The 18,582-nt window shown below is 55.9% G+C and overlaps 1 protein-coding gene and 1 long non-coding RNA gene across 7 annotated transcripts; one reads left to right on the forward strand and one right to left on the reverse strand.

Moving 5' to 3' along the window:
• Positions 1-698: 698 nt before the first annotated feature.
• On the reverse strand, positions 699-7,213 carry LOC117201062 (uncharacterized). The gene is made up of 2 exons (XR_007478238.1): positions 5,910-7,213; positions 699-5,205 (listed from the first exon to the last, which is right to left on the reverse strand). It is a non-coding gene; the product is annotated as an uncharacterized LOC117201062 (long non-coding RNA).
• A 144-nt stretch (positions 7,214-7,357) lies between these two features.
• On the forward strand, positions 7,358-18,348 carry DOLPP1 (dolichyldiphosphatase 1). Of its 6 annotated transcripts, XR_007478237.1 has the most exons (10): positions 7,358-7,490; positions 11,003-11,103; positions 11,327-11,411; positions 11,510-11,609; positions 11,841-11,939; positions 12,808-12,936; positions 13,423-13,512; positions 15,575-16,882; positions 17,321-17,422; positions 17,581-18,348. XR_007478237.1 is itself a non-coding variant. In XM_012532836.3 (9 exons), the coding sequence occupies exons 1-8, from the start codon at positions 7,415-7,417 to the stop codon at positions 15,609-15,611; spliced, it is 717 nt and encodes a 238-aa protein (XP_012388290.1). In that variant the 5' UTR covers positions 7,358-7,414; the 3' UTR covers positions 15,612-15,614; positions 16,009-17,031. The 6 variants fall into 6 exon arrangements, 3 of the variants coding, with proteins under 3 accessions (XP_012388290.1, XP_033282892.1, XP_033282893.1); XR_004482976.2 differs by having other exon boundaries at positions 17,036-18,348; XR_007478236.1 differs by having other exon boundaries at positions 17,321-18,348.
• The last annotated feature ends 234 nt before the right edge of the window (positions 18,349-18,582 follow it).

Raw genomic sequence — 18,582 nt, forward strand, 5'->3', positions numbered from 1 at the left:
TGCACGTGTGGCTGTTGCTTCCTGGGGGCCTGCTCTTTGGGGTGCAGTTTGGGGGAGGCTCCAGGAGGGCAAAGGTGGAAGGCAGCCTGGTGGGAGCTATGAGCCGCTCGGCAGCCTGCCAGGGCCACCAGGGCCACGTGTCCCTCGGGTGAAGGTGGGGTGGGTGCCACTGCAGCGCTTAAGGGCATAGATGTGGGTGGGGCAGCCTGGGAGTGGATCCTGCCCCGGCAGCATCTAGGTAAGGTCGCTTAGCTCAGGGGCCTCTATGTCCACAACTCTTAAGATACAGGCAGGGGACCCGGCAGGGGTGCAGACTCAGCCTCTCAGTCACTGTAAATGGCTGAGTGGGTAAGAGCCAGAGGGGAGGGCTGGAGCAGGAATGCAGCAGATCTGAGCTTACCAGGTGTTCAGAAGTTTTCATGGGCGGTCAGACATCACAAAGTTTATTTGAAAAGTGCAGTAATCCCCTCTATGGGCGGGGGATACATTCCAAAACCCCCAGTGGAGGCCTGAAACCACGGATAGTACTGAACCCTATATATTCTACGTTTTTTCCTATATACACATACCTATGATAAAGTTTATTTATTTATTTATTTTTTGGCCACACTGCGTGGCTTGCGGGATCTTAGTTCCCCCAACCAGGGACTGAACCCACACCCTCGGCAGTGAAAGCATGGAGTCCTAACCACTGGACCGCCAGGGAATTCCTAAAGTTTAATTTCTATAAATCAGGCACAGTGAGAGATCAATGACAAGAATAATTGAACAATTATAACAATATGCTGTAATAATAGTTACGTGAATATGGTCTGTCTCAAAATATTGTACAAATTTAATGCCTTTTCCATCTCAACTAATCACATCACACACTGGCTGTAACTTGCAGCTTGAGGTGCAACAGCAAAACTAGCACAAATTTCTTTTTCCTTCTTCATAATTTCATGGATAAAAGATTTGTTCTTACTGTAGATCTCAGCAACCTCAGTACATGATTTTTTTCCTTTCCTAAGTTGAAAACTTTCACTTAAAGGAAGCACCTGACAGCTTCTCTCTGTCATATCTGGATTGCCAGCATCGCTCCTCTTGTGCTGGGTGACCATTTAGTAAAGTAAGGATTGCTCACACACAAGCACTGTGATGCTGTGATAGTCATTCTGATAACCCAGATGGCTATTAAAGGGCGGGTAGTGTATACAGCATGGGTACGCCGGACAGAGGGATGATTCACATCCCAGGGGACAGAGCAGGATGGCTCGAGATGGCACGAGATTTCATCATGCTACTCAGAACGGTGTGCAATTTAAAATTTATGAACTGTTTATTTCTGGAATTTTCCATGTAATATTTTCGTACCATGGTTGACTGAGGGTAAGTGCAGTCTCAGAAAGCAAAACTGGATAAGCAGGGACCACTGTACGTTTTAAAAATTTTCTGTGCTTTTGAAATTTTTAAATGTATAGAAAAGTTTCTCTAGTAGTAGCGAGCAGGGGCTACTCTTCGTTGCGGTGCGTGGGCTTCTCATTGCGGTGGCTTCGCTTGTTGCGGAGCACGGGATCTAGGCGCGTGGGCTTCAGTAGTTGTGGCTCGTGGGCTCTAGAGCACAGGCTCAGTAGTTGTGGCGCACGGGCTTAGTTGCTTCGCGGCTTGTGGGATCTTCCCGGACCAGGGCTCGAACCCGTGTCCCCTGCATTGGCAGGCGGATTCTCAACCACTGTGCCACCAGGGAAGCCCACTGATAGGGTTTTGATATGAGTCTGCAAGCAACTGATTTATTACAGTCTCTGTGCAGTGAAACCTCTCTGCTCATCTGTATTTGCAGCCGCTCCCCAGTGCTGCCATCACCGCCTCAGCTCCACCTCAGATCATCAGGCATTAGATTCTCGTAAGGAGTGCGCAACATAGATCCCTCGCATGCGCAGTTCACGGTAGGGTTCGTGCTCCTATGAGAATCTAATTCCACCACTGATCTGACAGGCGATGGAGCTCAGGCGGTACTGCGAGCGACGGGGAGCAGCTGTAAAGACAGATGAAGCGTCACTCACTCGCCCGCCGCTCACACCCCGCTGTGCAGCCCGGTTCCTAACAGGCCACGGACCGCTACCGGTCCATCGCCCAAGGGTTGGGGACCCCTGTTTTAGAGTATTTCCATCACCCCAAAAGACCCCTTATGCTCAACTGCAGGGAGTCCCCCAGCCCCCAGGCCGCCACCGATTTACTCTCTCTCATGACTTGCCTTTTCCAGACATTTCCTGTGAGTGGGGTCACACACACGTGATCTTTTGTGCTTGGCTTCTACACATAGAATGCTGTTTTGAGATTCATCCCGTCTATGGCGTGTATCAGTATTTTATTTCTCTGTCGCCGAATAGCATTCCGCAAAGAGTTTTACCTCTTCCGTTTTGAATACCACTGTGGACTCGTGGGTTATTATTTATTTGATATTTACAATCAGTTACAATCAGTTTTCTGATGTTCAGATGGTCACAAATTTTCCCAGTGGGAGCCCCTTTGAGCTGGCTCCTGGGTCCTTTTGCCATCCCCCCCACACACACCCTGAATCAGTCTTGGAGAACTTCCTTTCTAGCATAACAAGTCCCAGGAAGCTCAGAATACCAGACACCAGGTCTGGGAAGGCCCTCAGGGGAATCCTGGCCCACTTATTTCTGTGGCGGCCAGTGGACTGTTACAGTCACGGCCCCCACGAATCGTGCCTCTTGGAATCCATGTCCTTGTATAGGCCTCTCCCATGGCAGCTCTGACCTCGGCCACGTGACCTGCTTTGGCCAGTGGAACAAGAGTGACGTGATGCAAGCAGAGGCTTGGCGAGCTCTGGTGCACTGGGGTCGCCCTCTTGGAGAGTATTTGCGGCCATGAAAACCTTGGCACTTCTGCCGGAGGCCACGTGAAGGAGAATGTGGCACCCGGGCCAGCAGCCCCAGCTAAGGGTCAGATTTGAGGGAAGCCCCTTGGACCACACAGGCCCAGTCGAGCCACCAGCTGCATGAGTGACCCAGCAGAATTGAGCCAGCCAAGTTGCAGATCTTGAATAAAATGGTGATGGTCTGAAGGCACTAGGTTTGGGACTGGCTTGTTACACAGCAGTAGGTAACTGATGCCAGCCCCCTTGTTGATGAAAGGGGAAACTGAGAGTGGAGGATGACCACCCCAGTGCATACAGCGAATACACAGCAGCCCCAGCGTGGACACTCGTATCTCCTGAACCCGTAGGGCTTCTGCTGCATCGCCTGTGAGACTGATTATCGTGCAGCCTGAGGGGGGTGTGGAGGGTAAGATCTCGTAGTGTCGTAGTGTCGTCTTTGGCCCAATCTGTGGTTCACATCAAGTGCTCAGTAAACAGTGGTTTCGATTACAATATAAATGGCTCCCAGGGCGTGTACGCAAATGGGACAGGACAGGTGAAGAAGGATCATCTGTCCACCAAGTATTTCCTGTGCGCCTACTGTGTGCCAAGCACTGCGCCAGGTGCTGCACAGGCAGCGGTGGAGGCTCCGGAGCCGGCTTGCACCCCATCTGCTAGCGAGAGCGGACTGTGCATCTCTTCCTAACTCCTTGTTCAGTACCATCACGATGGTGGCTGGCAAGTGGCCACAGGAGAGAGTATTTACACCATGGAAATCAGCACATGCCACAAACCAGGGGAGCTTGTGGCTTGGGAGACTGAGCCAGACAATGTGTCTCGAGGACTTGGCTCCATGGTGTTTGGAACGCTAGGCCCTGACTTCTAGAAGCCTCTATGCTAAGACACAGACAGTGAATGGCTCCTCTTAGAGGTTTTGAAGCCAAAACTGTCACTTCTACTTTGAGACCATTTGTCTTTCTTACTGGCATCTTTAGGATCCAGGAGTCCCACATCCTCTGTGGGAAGGACAGTTTCTCAATGGCAGCACCCTTGCTTCTCTCCATCTTTCTCCCTTCATCCTTGATGCCCAGACGGATGTGGTCTGGCACCGCCTAGGAGCTCAAATAGTCCCGGAAGTGCATGAACAAACCTCTAATCTAGAGGGCGGCAGCTGACACATTTCGGGGAAACAGGCCCAGAGAGGGGAAGAGTTCTTTCCTAGGGACTTTGAGCGCATGCCAGGGTGGCTGGGGTGTGGTGCACAGAGTAAGACATTGTGCCTCTAATCCGGGGGCCGCACTGTCTGTGAATTCCCTTCCAGAGGAGAGGCCAAAGTGAAAGGCCTGCCCTGCCCGGGACAGCTGCGGCTTGTCTGAGGACTCCTCTGGGCAGTGGGAGGAGGCAGCCTGCAGTTTGGTTAATGGGATGCAGGGTGGTTCAGAACCTGGGCCTGCCCATCAGGCAGACCTGGATTCAAATCGTGGCTCTGTCACACACTAGCCAGTTGACTTGGCAAATGGTGGGACGCTCAGAGCCTTACTGTCCTCAGCTATAAACTGGGTGCATTAAGAACTGCCTCCCAGGCTGTAGTGGAGCTAAGACGAGTGACTAAGGATGGAGCACCTCCCAGGATGCTCAGAGAGATACCAGGGGCATCACTGGTCCACCCCTCAGCTCAGGGAGGAGGCAGGTAGCTCCTTCAGCTTCCCATGGTTCCCCTCACAGCTTTCATGCCTGCACAGCCCAGCTCCTCATCCACATGGCAGGTCTGTGCTGTCATCTCTCCCATCTCATGGGACCCCGCACTGGCTCCTAGGCACATCGCCATCGGAAAAGCATCCATTTGTACACCAAAGATCTGCACAAGGCTGTTCCTAGCAGCACCATTCCTAACACCCCAGACCTGGAAACACCCCGAAGTCCAGCAGAGTTGAATGGAAGGACTTCCCTGGTGGCGCAGTGGTTAAGACTCCGCACTCCCGATGCAGGGGGCACGGGTTTGACCCCTGGTCGGGGAAGATCCCACAGGCCGTGTGGTGCAGCCAAAAAAAAAAAGTCTAGTCGAATGGAAAAGAAACCAATAAACATGGTGTGTTCACACCGTGGAACACTACACAGGGAGAGTAGACGAATTACAACTAGAGGCCGCAGCATGGATCTCACAAACACAATGCCGGGAAAGGAGCCACGCCCCCAAAGCACGTACTGTAGCATTCGGCTTATAGAAAGTACAGAGATCAGACTAACCTAATGTATGGTGCTAGCAGATGGGATGGTGGTCACGCTGGGGTGATGAGAAGGGGTGTCAGGAGCTCCTGGGGCTCTGGTTCTCGATCTGGGGGCTGCTAACACAGGTGTGCTTAGTTTGTGAAACTTCATCAAGCTATACACATTCGATTTCTGGATCTTCCTGTATGAGTGTTATATTTTAATTTTTTTCAAAGGCAAAACCGAACCAAACGACAAAGTCACCTTTCAAGATCCCCTCTGTAGTCACCAAGAGTGGCCCTCCAAGTTTTGGGAGGCCAGGCCCCTCTCCCCCAGCACCTCACCTCTCCCTCTCTCTTGCCTATTTCATCCTGTGCTGTTCCCTCTGCCAGGAAAAGCCCACCCCAGCTAACTCCCTCACATTTTATAGTTCCTCACCCTGACACTTCCTCCAGAACACTCTCCCCGAGGTGAGAGGATAGGCCTGGGTTTCAGGGACTTGGCTTCTCAAGCCTAACTGCTCATCCATGAAATGCCATCTAACCAGGGAGGGGCCATGCAGCCAGACGGGACGGCGTCCCTGTCCTAGGGAACTATTCTGGGAAACTCACAGCCCACTCCTCACACCTCCTGCCTCTCAGCGGCTAATAATGGCTGTGCCTGAGGTAGCTGAGGGCAGGTGACAGTGAAATGGGGCCAGCTGACCCACACGAGCCCAGGCTGGGCCGGGTGGGAAGCTGAGTACAGTTGAGGGGTCCTGGGGGCCCTCCTGGCTCGCTGGTGGGTTCTGAGTCACCATCATCCCCCCAGTCCTTTCAGCCCCACCCATGGTACTCACTCCTGCTGCCTGGCTGGCTCACAGAGTCAGCGGAATCCTCTGCTGTGTTCTCACTTCTCATAAACACTTAGGTTATTTATCCGGCACTTGTTCTAGCATCGGCCTGGGCCAGTCTCCAATACATAACAGGCCCTGTCTTCATGCTGCCCAGGTCTTCTCCAGTTGTGGCTGCAACCGCTTATATCAGAGCCCCAGGGGACATAAGAATGTAGACTCCAAGGCTGCAACCCAAGATCTACTGGATCAATCCAGGGCCCATTTTCTACAAGCTGATCTCGGCGCTGCATGAATTCGGAGAACCATTGTTTACTGTTGAGAGACAGACAAGGAGCCAATTACAGTCCAGTGTGGTCAGTGCTGGGGTAGGAGAGGGGATGCAACTGGGATGCAACTGTGGGAGCCCAGTGGAGGCCCCTCTCCTGGCCATGGAAACCTCTAAGTGAGGACAGACACCTGAGACAGACTGGAACAGCATGTGAAAAGGCTCAACGACAGGAGGAGCCGGGCACTTTACCTGACTGTAAGCACTGCAATCTAGCCCAAGAGAGAGTGAGGGTGGGAGAGGGAGAGGTGGGTGGTAAGGTGTGGCTATTTATGCAAAGCCTGTAGGACAATGAGAGGAATGTTTTGGGAAAACTGAGGTATAGGTGGAAAACCCGCCTCTTGTTTAAAATGCTCCCAAGATGCCTCATTAAGCAGCATAAATGGGATTGAATCAATAAATCTGTGTTAATTGAATGAAATGAGGAACGGAGTCTTTTAATTTCAATTACGCTTCCACTCGACATCAGTTAAGCTTCCATAAAGCATTCAGGGGGCCGACTGTGAGCCCCGACCCGGGAGTTCCTTCCCCCATCCCACCCCCAACCTTTAATGGAAAGGTTGTCAGTTTTGTGTGACTTGCTCCGTTGCCAGTCAGTAAAGGGCAAAGGAAAATAAGTCCCCTCTGGGTCTCTGGCCTCAGTTAACTCATAACTAAAAGTAGGTGAGTTCAGACTCCATAGTGCCGAGGTTGCCTCCCCGCTTCGAGCATGCGCTCTGACAGGCGCTCAAGTCCTGTCGACCCCGGGCTGGCTCCCGGTATCGAGGAAGCCTTCACTCGGTACACATCCCCACCAAACCAAAGCTCCCACCAAAGTTCAACACGCCCCCCAAGCTAGCGGGTGATTGGCCCGCCCTGCCCACACCGCGAGCCGGCCTCACCTTCTGATTGGCTGTTCTGCTCTCTGTTGTGTGCTGAAACCCTCCTTTTCTCTGATTGGTTAGCCACCTACCTGCGCTCGTCCCGGATTGGGCGCCGTCTTGGCCGGCTCGCAGGCTCCTAGGGGCCCTGCTTCCTGATTCGCCGCTCGGGCCTGCCCCACGGCCTGCACGGTGAATGGCTGCGCCGCTACCTGTATCGGCCTCCGATTGGGTGCGCGGCACCTCCCCCGGCGTGATAGGTCAGGACCACCGCCCCCCTGGCTCCCTATTGGCTGCTCGGCGAAGCCCGGTCTCCGGGTAAGATGGCAGCGGACGGACAGTGCTCGCTCCCCGCTTCATGGCGGCCGGTGACCCTCACCCACGTCGAATATCCTGCAGGTAAAAGACAACCCCGGCTTCGAGGACGCCTTCCTGGGGCCGGCCGGTCAGTGCCGGGCGCTCCGGCCGGCGCAAGCCCGTAGAGGGGGCGCCGGGGGACCGGGGTGGGAACTGTCAAATAGTGAGCCACGGAGGGTTCGGCCGGCGCGCGCGCCGCGCAGGCGCAGTGGTGTGGCGATGAGCTGGGCGAAATTGTGAGCCGCTCGCTCGCGCACTCTGCGGCTGCGCGGCCGGGGTGCTCCACTGGGTCCCGGGGCGCCGGTGGGCTGTAATGGGGCGGTCGTGTGCTTGAGGCGGGAACGGATCACTGGCCTGGACCTGGGCCCTTCTTCCCTGCCCTTCCCGGAGCCGGAGAGGCTGAACTCTCTCCTCGGCGTGTAGGGAGTGCCTTTTTCCTTCAAACAGTGCTTTGGGGCTGCCTGGAAGAAAGAGCTCCCCATTGCTGGGATTGTGCAAATCGAGGCCGGGCAGCTCTTCGTTGTTTGAGTACTTCTGATGCCACGCCCTGGGTAGGGGGCACTGCTCTACAACTCAGGGAACCCGGTGAGGGGTCAGGCAGCCTCTGGGATGTTAACTTCTGGAGCTCCCCATCAGACACAGCTCCAGAAGCTCAGCGTTTTCCATCCGTGAGGTCCTGTAGTGAGCGTTCTGGAGGCCGTTTAGTAGAGTGGTGCAGAGCTTGGGCCTTGGGGTCAGAGTTCAGGCCGAGGCCTTGTGCAAGTGACTTCACCTCTCTGCCTCTCTGAAGTGGAACTAATCACAGTGCCTCCCTTCTAGTGGTGACGTGAGAATCAGAAATAGGAGATGTGAGAAATGCTGAGTGCAGTGCCTCGCATACTAAACATTGAAGAAATAACTGCAGTTAACATGATCCCACCTTCCCAGGACCCTCTCAAGCCCACACTGCCATCTATGTGTAGGATGGTTGGATGTTGGGTGAGGCTGGGGGCCCCCTCATTGAGCCCTGGTTGCCCCAGGAAGGGCCTACTCATGCAGAGACATGAGAACCTGGCCCTGCTGAGGACTGGATGCCAGGAAACTTTGACCCTAGGTGTTCTGGGTTATACTGGGGATGGGGCGGCCCTGCAGCTGTTGGGCCCTACTGTCTGCCTGCCTCCCTGCCATTCACTCATCCTTCATTCAGCTGGTATCCACTGAGCACCTCCTGAATGCCAGGCCCTGGGCTCGCTCTGCATTTTGAACGGTGAACAAACCAATATGTCCCTGGACTCCCAGACTGTGAAAAAAAAAAGCCCACTTTACAGGACGGAAACCAAGGCCTGGAGTGGGGAAGGGACCTGCTTAAGTCCTCGGCACCTTCATGATTTCCCCTCCCTGGCCTGGAAGGAGGAGGCTGGCAGATGTGAGCGGCATGACGCAGGCTGTGATGAGGGACCCTTTGCAGGGACTGTGGGTGCCTGGAGGAGAGACCTGGCTGAACCTGGGGGCCTCTCTCAAGGTCTAGTGCCCCTGCTAACTCTTCTGTGACCCCCTGCACTTCTCCTTCGTGCCCCTCATCACACGGACCCTGCTTCCTTCATCCATTCTCCTTTCATTTGACATCATTTTAGAGCCCAGTTAGTGCCAGGCGCTGTGCTGGGCTTGGGGGAATTGAGTGGGGTGTAGAGACCCCATCCCTGCACTCATGGCGCCTACTTTCTAGAGGGAGAGACAGATGCAGGCCGGATAGCTCCACTAATGAGTGGTGTCCTGAACGATGCCCTGGTTACAGATTCTGAGAGCTTTGCAATGGCAGGAGTGTGATTTTTTTTTTTTTTTCCCCACTGTGGTGGGTACTTAATTTATGTTGAGTTAACCCAGACAGCATCCCAGGTGGGGGAAACAGTGTGTGCAAAGGTCCAGAAGTAGGACAGAGCATGGTGCGTTCAGGGAACTAGAATTTGGTTCCTGGAACTGGAGCAGAAGGTGGGAGGGAAGCAGGGCCAGGACTGCAGGGCTTGATGAGCTGGATTGAGGTGGGACTTAATCCTAAGGGCCGAGAGAGCCACCGGGGGGCTTAGACAAGAGGATGGTCAAGGCAGAGTTGCTGACAGCATCTGCAGGAAGGCCCAAAGGTGGTGCTTGCTGTGAGACAGGTCATGGAGATGGCCAAGGCTTTGGGGGCACCAGCCATTTCCTGTCCTCCTGATGACCCAGTGTCCTGGGCATCGGCTGGACAGCTGAGAGACCCAGAATCTCAGGGCTGGAGGGGGCCAGGTCACTGTGTGGATGAGGAGACAGAACCCCAGAAAAAGGAAGGGCCTCACCCAGTGTCATCCAGGGGGCCTATGGCAGTACTAGCATTTGGACCTATGTTGCTGGCCTGTTCTCCCAGGCCAGTTCAAAGCCAGCCCTACCCTGGGTAGGTGTGGGGGAGGCCAGGTATGTGCCCATCCCTTCAACCTGGAATCTGGGCTCGGCCTTGGGTGGGTACCTTCCTGCTGCCTGTGTGAGGCCAGGCTGGTGGTGGGGCGATTTCCCACACTGAGTTCTCCAAACATGGAAGTGTCCTGGGTGCCAGGGACCGAGCTGGGCGTCTCACAGGCCTGGTCACATCAGAGCTCCCATGGCTGTAGGAGGTGGCTACTGATATCCCCATTTCACGGGTGGGAGAGCTGAGGCTCAGGGAGGTGAAGTCCTTGCCTGAGGTCGTGTAGCCAGCAAGTGCTGGCACGGGAACTAAACCACACTCTCTGACCCCAGAGCTGCTACATAGCTGCCCTGTCTCAAATGGTGAGGGTGGCCTTTGGACTAGCAGGAAAGTGGCTCCTGTCTGTTGGCTCCAGGATCCTCCTGCCGAGACCTATTAGGGGGTAAAAAGCAGGTAGTCAATAGGTAGCCAATTTTTTTGCCAGTAGAGAGGCAGTGAGAAGCTGTTACTGCAGCGGGTGGCCATAGTGGGCAACGGAGCTTCACCCCCACCCCCAGCCTTGGTCCCTGTCAGAGTCCACAGTGTAGACCCAAGTCTGTGCGGTGTTCGGAGAACACCAGGTTGCCCTGGAGGCCCAGGGCTTGGCTGGGTCGGTCTCCGCACAGCACTGCGTTCCAGAGTCATCCATGTGCCCGCCAGGCTGCCTCCTGGGACAGGGCCCAGCCTCTGGGGTCAGACCAAGCCAGGTTCAAATATCCGCTTTGGTGGGATAGTGGGTGTAGCACCTGGACCAGGCTAGAGACTCGGATTTTAGTCAGATCCTACCTCTTTCTGGCTGTGTGACTTTGGACAAATCATGCAGCCCCTGGGGGACTCAGTGTCGTCATCTGTAGAACAGGGAGAGTGAAGGCACCTGCTTTAAACTCACGATCTGTGAACCTGAGTGCTTAGTAAACACGCTGTGCCCGTGACTGAGGACGAGCGGTGAGCTTGGAAGGCTGAGGCACCCCCAGCCGCCTGGCCTTGCGCTCCAGGCCCGGCTGGGACCACCTCTGACTGAGGCTCTACTTGGCTTGCCGGGGGCCAGGCCCTCTCCCATGGCTGCGCTCTGTCCTCATCCTGTTCTCCCTGCCTTGCCCAGGTGATCTCTCTGGCCATCTCCTTGCCTACCTGAGCCTCAGCCCCATATTTGTCATCGTTGGTTTTGTGACCCTCATCATATTCAAGCGGGAGCTGCACACGGTGAGTGAGTCACTCCCACCCCAGGGAGGAGGGGCCTCACCATTCCTTCCCAGGGGCTTTGCCTTCCCTCCCCTGCTTCCACCTTTCTTGAGGTGTGTGGAGCCTCCTGGCTGGTTGCAGGTTGTCCACTGGGCTGGAGGTTCAGTGGGCGGCCACGGCCTTTGGGCTGGGCGGCGGCCAGCAAGCACACAGAGGCCCTGCTGACCATGCATCTTCCCAGCAGATCTCGTTCCTTGGGGGCTTGGCACTGAACGAGGGGGTCAACTGGCTGATCAAACACGTCATCCAGGAGCCACGGCCCTGTGGAGGTAGGGCCCAGGCCTTGGGGGTCTGCGGGTCCCCCAGGTTAGGGCATTACTGGGAGGCCTGCATCCTCCCATCATGCCCTGCTCTCTGTCTCCACCAGGTCCCCACACGGCAGTGGGCACCAAGTACGGGATGCCCTCCAGCCATTCCCAGTTTATGTGGTTCTTCTCCGTCTATTCCTTCCTTTTTCTGTATTTAAGGTGAGCTTCTGCCCTGGCTGGGGTGGCCCTGAACTGGCCCAGGCTGGCCTCTGCCAGGGACTTGCTGCAAGCCCTTTGGATGCCATTTAGGGCTTGGCCTCTACTGGGGGTGGGAGGAGCTGCAGCCAAGGCAGAAGGTGCCCAGGGAGCATGTGGCTGGGGCCGGGGCTGTGTGGGAGGCCTGGGCCCCAGGCTGTGGGCCGAGGCCACCTAACAGGCTTGTTTTCCCAGAATGCACCAAACGAACAACGCCAGGTTCCTGGACTTGCTGTGGAGGCATGTACTCTCCCTGGGTCTCCTCACCGTGGCGTTTCTAGTCTCCTATAGCAGGTACAGAGGGAGGGAGAGCCCCTGCCCCACGCCCTGCCCACTGGATACTTGGTCCCTATTGGACCTCGCTGTGGACCCGAGTCCCAGAGCCTGTAGGGCAGGGCTGCGAAGGGGGTCCCAGGCCTCTCATTTTATTTTATTTATTTATTTTTATTTTTTTATTTTTGGCTGCGTTGGGTCTTCATTGCTGCATGCGGGCTTTCTCAAGTTGCAGCGAGCGGGGGCTGCTCTTCGTTGCGGTGCGCGGGCTTCTCCTTGCGGTGGCTTCTCTTGCTGCGGAGCACGGGCTCTAGGCGCGCGGGCTCAGTAGTTGTGGCTCATGGGCTCTAGAGCGCAGGCTTGGTAGTTGTGGCTTACAGGCTTAGTTGCTCCGTGGCATGTGAGATCTTCCCGGACCAGGGCTCGAACCCGTGTCCCCTGCATTGGCGGATTCTTAACCACTGCACCACCAGGGAAGCTCTAGGCCTCTCATTTTCAAGGGCCAGGGCTCCAGCTGCCCCTTCCAACCCAATCCTTGCTCTCTCCTCTTGGTTGGGCCCAAGGTTCTAGGGTTAGCCATCTGTTCCCAAGGTCCTGGAGCAGCCCCTTGCAGACAAACTCCAAGTTCAAGGGCTGGACAGAAGGGAGGCAAATCCTAGCTGAGCCATCTCTTCACTTCTAGAGTCAGGGGAGCAGCTGTTGGGGTCCAACCCCTTGCCTCCTTCTAGAAGTAGCTCTGAGTCCGTGTGGTCACAGGGGCCTGCCCCGTCTGTGTATGTCTCCCGTGTATGTGCAGAGGTCCAGGGAAGCTGGCACTCAGGCGTGCAGGGAGGCTGTGCAGGACTGTCTCTGGCTGGCTCTCATGAACTTCCCTCTGTCCTTGGCCCAGGGTCTACCTGCTGTACCACACCTGGAGCCAGGTGCTCTATGGGGGCATCGCTGGAGGCCTCATGGCCATCGCCTGGTTCGTCTTCACGCAGGAGGTCCTCACCCCCCTGTTCCCTAGGATAGCAGCCTGGTAACTGCCTCCTGCCCCTGCTGCTGTCCCCCGCTCCCCCCACCTTCCCAGGCACTATGGCCCGTGCCCCTTCCTGCGAAGGGGCCATCAGTGGGAGGGCCCAGGCGTCCTGACACCAGCCTCAGTCTCCCTGGGAGGGCCCTAGTGCCCAGGCCTCTGGTGGGCATAGGGCTGCAAGCCCCGCTCGTCTGGCTTCCATCTCCCCCAGGCGTTTTTCTCAGCCCAGAAGCCAAGATGCCAGCCTCTCTCCTTGCCTGGCCTCTCAGGGACTTGGAAAGCAGCATGTGTCCTTCTGGGCTGTGTGTGCCTTGGGGCATTGGACCTGCCTGAGTGTCACACAGGCGACACATCTGGGTCTTGCACAGGCCAGGCAAAGTGGTGGGGAGAGGGTGCATCGCCGGCCCCAAGCACTGGTGGGAGAGTCTGGCTTGGTGACAGGCTCATGTTCTGATATGGTCCTGGATTTCCGGGTGTCTGTCTCTCCAGGCCTATCTCTGAGTTCTTCCTAATCCGAGACACGAGCCTCATTCCCAACGTACTCTGGTTTGAGTACACGGTAACCCGGGCAGAAGCCAGGTGAGTCAAGGGGATAGCAATCACTGGGTCCTGGCTCAGTGGGGCACATCCCTCAGTCAGTGCCGCCCCCAGTTTTGGAAGGCTGCCTGAGAGCCGGGCACTTGCCTAAGCACTTTTCTTGCACTGCCTCATTGAATCCTCCCCTGGACCCCATTTTACAGATGAGAAAACTGAGGCTCAGAGAGGGGAGGAGAGGAATCACTTGACCAAGGGTTTGCAGATCGTGGGTGTGGGAGCTGGGCTGGGAACCTAGGCTGTTGAGCCCAGGGCCATGCTTTTTTTCTCTCTTTTTTTTTTTTTTCCTTTTTTTGCGGTACGCGGGCCTCTCACTGTTGTGGCCTCTCCCGTTGCGGAGCACAGGCTCCGGATGCGTAGGCTCAGCGGCCATGGCTCACCGGCCTAACTGCTCCACGACATGTGGGATCTTCCCGGACCAGGGCATGAACCCGTGTCCCCTGCATCGGCAGGCGGACTCTCAACCACTGCGCCACCAGGGAAGCCCCAGGGCCATGCTTTTAACCTCTGTGGCCCGGAACCAGAGAGCTGGGCAGCCAGGATTCTCTGGGGGCCTGTGTGTCGACCCCCCTCGGGACTGTTTAGTCCAGACACTTTCCTCTGGAGGGGTAAACTGAGGTGTGGTGAGTTAGGGGCACCCGTGTTTGCACAGCCAGTCAGGGCAAAGCTGGCTTTGGAGGCTTCTTCTGACTCAGCTCTCCACGCACCCCACATCCTGGGTGGGGTGCCAGGTGGGGTCGGGAAGGCCTGGCTCCTTCCCAGGTTCAGAGGGGAGCCGAGGCGAGGTTGGGCTCCAGCACAAGCCTGGGAGGTTTCCTGAGGAGCCCTGGGTTCCTGGTGAGAGGAACCACAGGGCGGGGTCACAGCAGCCGGGAAGTGTGTCTAGGGCATCGTGGTCCCAATTATCCTAACGAACTTAAGGGTAAAGCCCTGGATCCTGAGGAAAGGGGATTTGAGGGGTTAGGGCAGGCAATCCTGTTATTGGCGGAAGGCCCCAGCTGGCCCAGGCTCTCCACCTGGCTCCCAGAGCGGCCCCGCCCCTCCCGGCTGGCCGCCACCCACCTTGATGTACCCAAACTTCCATGTGCACCTGCTCTGTGCCAGGCTGTGGGCGGCAGTGGCCGGCAGGGGGGACACGAGGAATGAGGCACCTACCTGTGCGACAAGTGCCTCGGGCTTGAGAGCTCGTGACAGCAGCGTGCTGTGAGGGTGTGTGGTTGGACTGGCTGGCCGCTGTGACAGGTCTGAGCAGAGAGAAAGCGGGACTGTCCAAGTTGGGGTTTAGCAGGGAGAGTGCTCTCAGCATGGGGAACAGCTTGTGCAATGCTTCTGAGAACAGCAAGCTTGGGGAGTCCACCAAACAGACAGAGGCAGGTGTGGCTGGAGCCCAGGGAAGAAGGGGGCTGGCCATGGCACGAGGCTGGGGCTGCATCACGCAGGACCTGTGGGGACAGTTAGGTTTCTGAATTTCAGTGGAGTCTCGAGGAGCCAGGCCCTCCAGGGAACGGGGCTGCCCCTGCTTCCTTCAGGCTCCTGAGCCCGTCGTAGGTATCGCCACACCCCCAAGTCAGGTACTCAGATCCACTCGATAACTTGTATCAGGAGTGCTCCTACCTTTGCTTATGTATATCCCAAATGGAGAACTCACTACCTTCTTGTCTGTTTAGGTTGATGGTAACAGAACCCCACTTATGCTGGCTTATCTATAAGTGGGAACTGCCCATGATTACTGGAATCCAGCCAGGTCCCTCTTGCCTCTGTTCTCCCGTCCTGGCCCCCGCCCCTGCCCTGGCCTCCTGGCTGCACTTGGATTCCAGAGCTGAGCACCTGTGATACAGGCCCAGCAGAGACATTGACCCTCTCTAGGCCCCAAGTCCCAGGTCCCAGGGCAGGAGCTCTGATTGGCCCAGCTTGAGCCAACCACTGGGGCTACTGGGAGTGGACCCTCACTCATTCTGATGGGATTGTGGGGAGGAAGGAGACAGCTGAGGGGCGAGTCACTGGACGCCAGGAGTCCCCTCATCTGACCCCCACCCCCACTTTGCAGGAACAGACAGCGCAAGCTGGGGACGAAACTGCAGTGACGGGTGAGTGTGGCTGTCTCCAGCCTCCAGATCTGGCCTGCACGATGCCTTGCAGGGTGGATGGAATGACAGACAGAGGGATGAAGCAGAGACCTCTACAGACCCAAGTCACCGAGTGGAGCCTTTTTTTTCTTATTTTAATTTTAACGAACAAGGTGGACCAAAGGGCTGAGCCAGCCCCTCAGCCAGGACCCTGGAGGGCCTGTTGCCGGGGGGCCTCACAGCCAGAGACCCTCACAGTGCTGCTGCCAGCCCCCAGTTGGGCGGAAAGTGCCCCTGACGTGGGCACTGGGGCATGGGGTAGAGAAGGAGGGCTTGAATCTCTGGCCGCAGGGCCAGGAAATGTAGGTGGCGTGAAAAATGCACACTATTTATTTTTTGGTTTTGTCAAAGGCAGATGGGATTTTGGAGAGGGACTGGAAGACCCAGCTCTGCGGGGGCTGCCCTGCGTACCGAGGAGCCCAGGTCAGCTTCCCAGGCCCTTTGCCCTGGGCCCGAGAGATGGCCTGGGGGCCCAGGAGGAGGGAGCACCCCCATGCCCCCCCTGCCGCCAACGCCATTCCAGAACCTCGGTCAGTGTTTCCCGTGTGGGAGCCAGGCCCAGAGAGAGCAGGCGTCTGCGCTGCCATCGCTGTGTCCTACCCGCATCGACCCTGCGCCGCAAGGGCTTTCTCTGGTTCCCTGTCCCCAAGACAGCGGTCCCTTTCTGATGAAAGAGGCTGCGCCTGTGGGTGAGCAAACCCAAGCTGTTTACAGCTCTTTCCTGTCCTGCGTCCGCTAGTGGGTCGTCTTCATCTCCACCCGAACAAAATGCAGAGGAAGCAGGAGCTGGTGAGAGGAGTGGGGCAGCGGTGCCTACTGTCCCCACCCTTCCCTCCCCTCTGTGTGCTCTGAGCATTCCTTGTCCTTCCCGACCCCCCTCCGAGAGGCTGGGAACCTGCTTGGGTCACCCCAAACCTGTGTCCGGGGTGTGGCTCACAGATCCCCACTGCCCAGCTCGGAGGACGACTCCTCCCAATCTTGAAGCCGCTTTGAAATGGAGCTGTGGAGAGGAGATGCGTCCAGACTTGGAAGCTTCTAGAACTGAACCAGGCTGCTCGGGACCTGTGTTCAGGGCCAGACCCCCCTCCCTCCCCCGGCCGCCTTTTCTTTGTGGAGGTTCCTAATCTGCTGCTGAAGCACAATATTTTGGTGCTTTCTTTTCTCATTTGTTAAAGACAGTGTCCAAAGCCATTCCAGATGCCAGGACCAGGGGCCTGTTTCTGGGGAAGGTTGGTCAGTCCCCACATTTTCCTTTCCTTCCCTTCTCATTTTTATTTTTTACATTTTGCCTGAGATAAGCCAAGTGTGAGGTGGTTTGACTTAAGAAAAATCAATGAAAATTGTTTACTATTGTTTTAAAATAAAATCTTCAACTCTGGCAGCTTGAACATGTTGACTGAGCTGATGGGAGGAGCCGGGGACGTGGCTGTGCGGACACACAACCCGAGGGGCAAGGGCATGGTTAAGACCAGAAGATTGTGCGCGTCTCCAAGACACCTAGTCCCCTCCAGCCCCCAAAGCCAGGGTTGGAATGGCCTCTGTGACATACCCCACTGGGGTCTGAGGACAGCTCCCTTCCACTGAGTTTTTTTCGTCCCAGTCTACCTCCCCCTGTGGCACTGGCTGGCTCTGCTCTCAGTAAGCCTAGCTTCTCCTTCATGTGACAGCCCTTGAAGACTGGGGAGAACCAGCATGTCCTTCCTAAGCCTCTGCCAGGATACAGACCTCCGCTCCTTGCTGAGTTCAGTGCTGCTTTAGCGTGCGGACAGGTGAGTATCGTGCTTTGGAAGAAATAACTGCAAACTGACCTGGGTTTCGGATGCCTTGTAGGAGTGAAAAGAACACAAGCCATTTCAGGGGTCCAATGCGGGGGTTCTAACCCTTCTTTAATTCATTAACCTGAGATTCATAACAGCTTCACCCTCAGGCGAATCAGAAGTAATCCCATCCTCACATGAGCTCGAAGGCTGGGTTTGGGTTCCCCACCACGGTCCACACAACCTGGACATTTAGTTAAGGTGACCTCATCCCAGACGTGTGGCAGAAGCAAACAGATCTCTGGAAGAAGGAACCTTCATGCCAGACTTCAATTATTTATACAGTTTTAAGAAACTACCATGAACAAAATATAGACGAAGATGACCGGGTAGGAAAGGAATCACCACCATCCTTGAGAACTAGCTGGAAACAAGTATTAGAAACAAACCCGCACACACTTCAGGTGCTGGAATGATCGAGCACAGATTTTAAGTTGTTTTACTTTTTTAAAGAAGTAAGGGACAAACTTGAAAATATCTGCAGGACTTCACTGGGCGTGCACTGGTTGAGAATCCACCTGCCAGTGCAGGGGACACAGATTTGATCCCTGGTCCGGGAAGATCTCACATGTCATGGAGCAGCTAAGCCCGTGTGCTACAACCACTGAGCTTGCGCTCTAGAGCCTGCGAGCCACAACTACTGAGCCCACGCACCACAACTACTGAAGCCCATGAACTCTAGGGCCTGCGTGCTGCAACTGCTGAGCCCTTGTGCTGCAACTACTGAAGCCCACACGCCTAGAGCCCGTGCTCCACGAGAAGCCACTTCAATGAGAAGCCCACGCACCACAACGAAGTATAGCCCCCGCTCACCACAAATGGAGAAAGCCCGCACGCAGCAACGAAGACCCAAGGCAGCCAGAAATAAATATATATATATGTATGTATGTATGTATGTATGTGTGTATATATATGTGTATCTGCAGAGAACAGGAAACTATAACGTGAATGCTGGCAGATTTTTCAATGAATACTGGAAAATACGATAGCTAAAAAACAAGAACTCAGGGGCTTCCCTGGTGGCGCAGTGGTTGAGAGTCCGCCTGCCGATGCAGGGGACACGGGTTCGTGCCCCGGTGCGGGAGGATCCCACATGCGGCGGAGCGGCTGGG

The sequence above is a fragment of the Orcinus orca genome, chromosome 6, assembly GCF_937001465.1.
Source record: "Orcinus orca chromosome 6, mOrcOrc1.1, whole genome shotgun sequence".
NCBI lineage: Eukaryota > Metazoa > Chordata > Mammalia > Artiodactyla > Delphinidae > Orcinus > Orcinus orca.

What these genes read in the sequence shown, in the direction of transcription:
- DOLPP1 (XM_033427001.2), top strand. Translation starts at nt 7,415, where the DNA reads ATGGCAGCGGACGGACAGTGCTCGCTCCCCGCTTCATGGCGGCCGGTG. An exon ending in TCAAGCGGGAGCTGCACACG is followed by an intron (nt 11,104 to 11,326) that starts GTGAGTGAGTCA and finishes TCTTCCCAGCAG; the next exon opens with ATCTCGTTCCTTGGGGGCTT. An exon ending in TTTCTAGTCTCCTATAGCAG is followed by an intron (nt 11,940 to 12,807) that starts GTACAGAGGGAG and finishes TCCTTGGCCCAG; the next exon opens with GGTCTACCTGCTGTACCACA.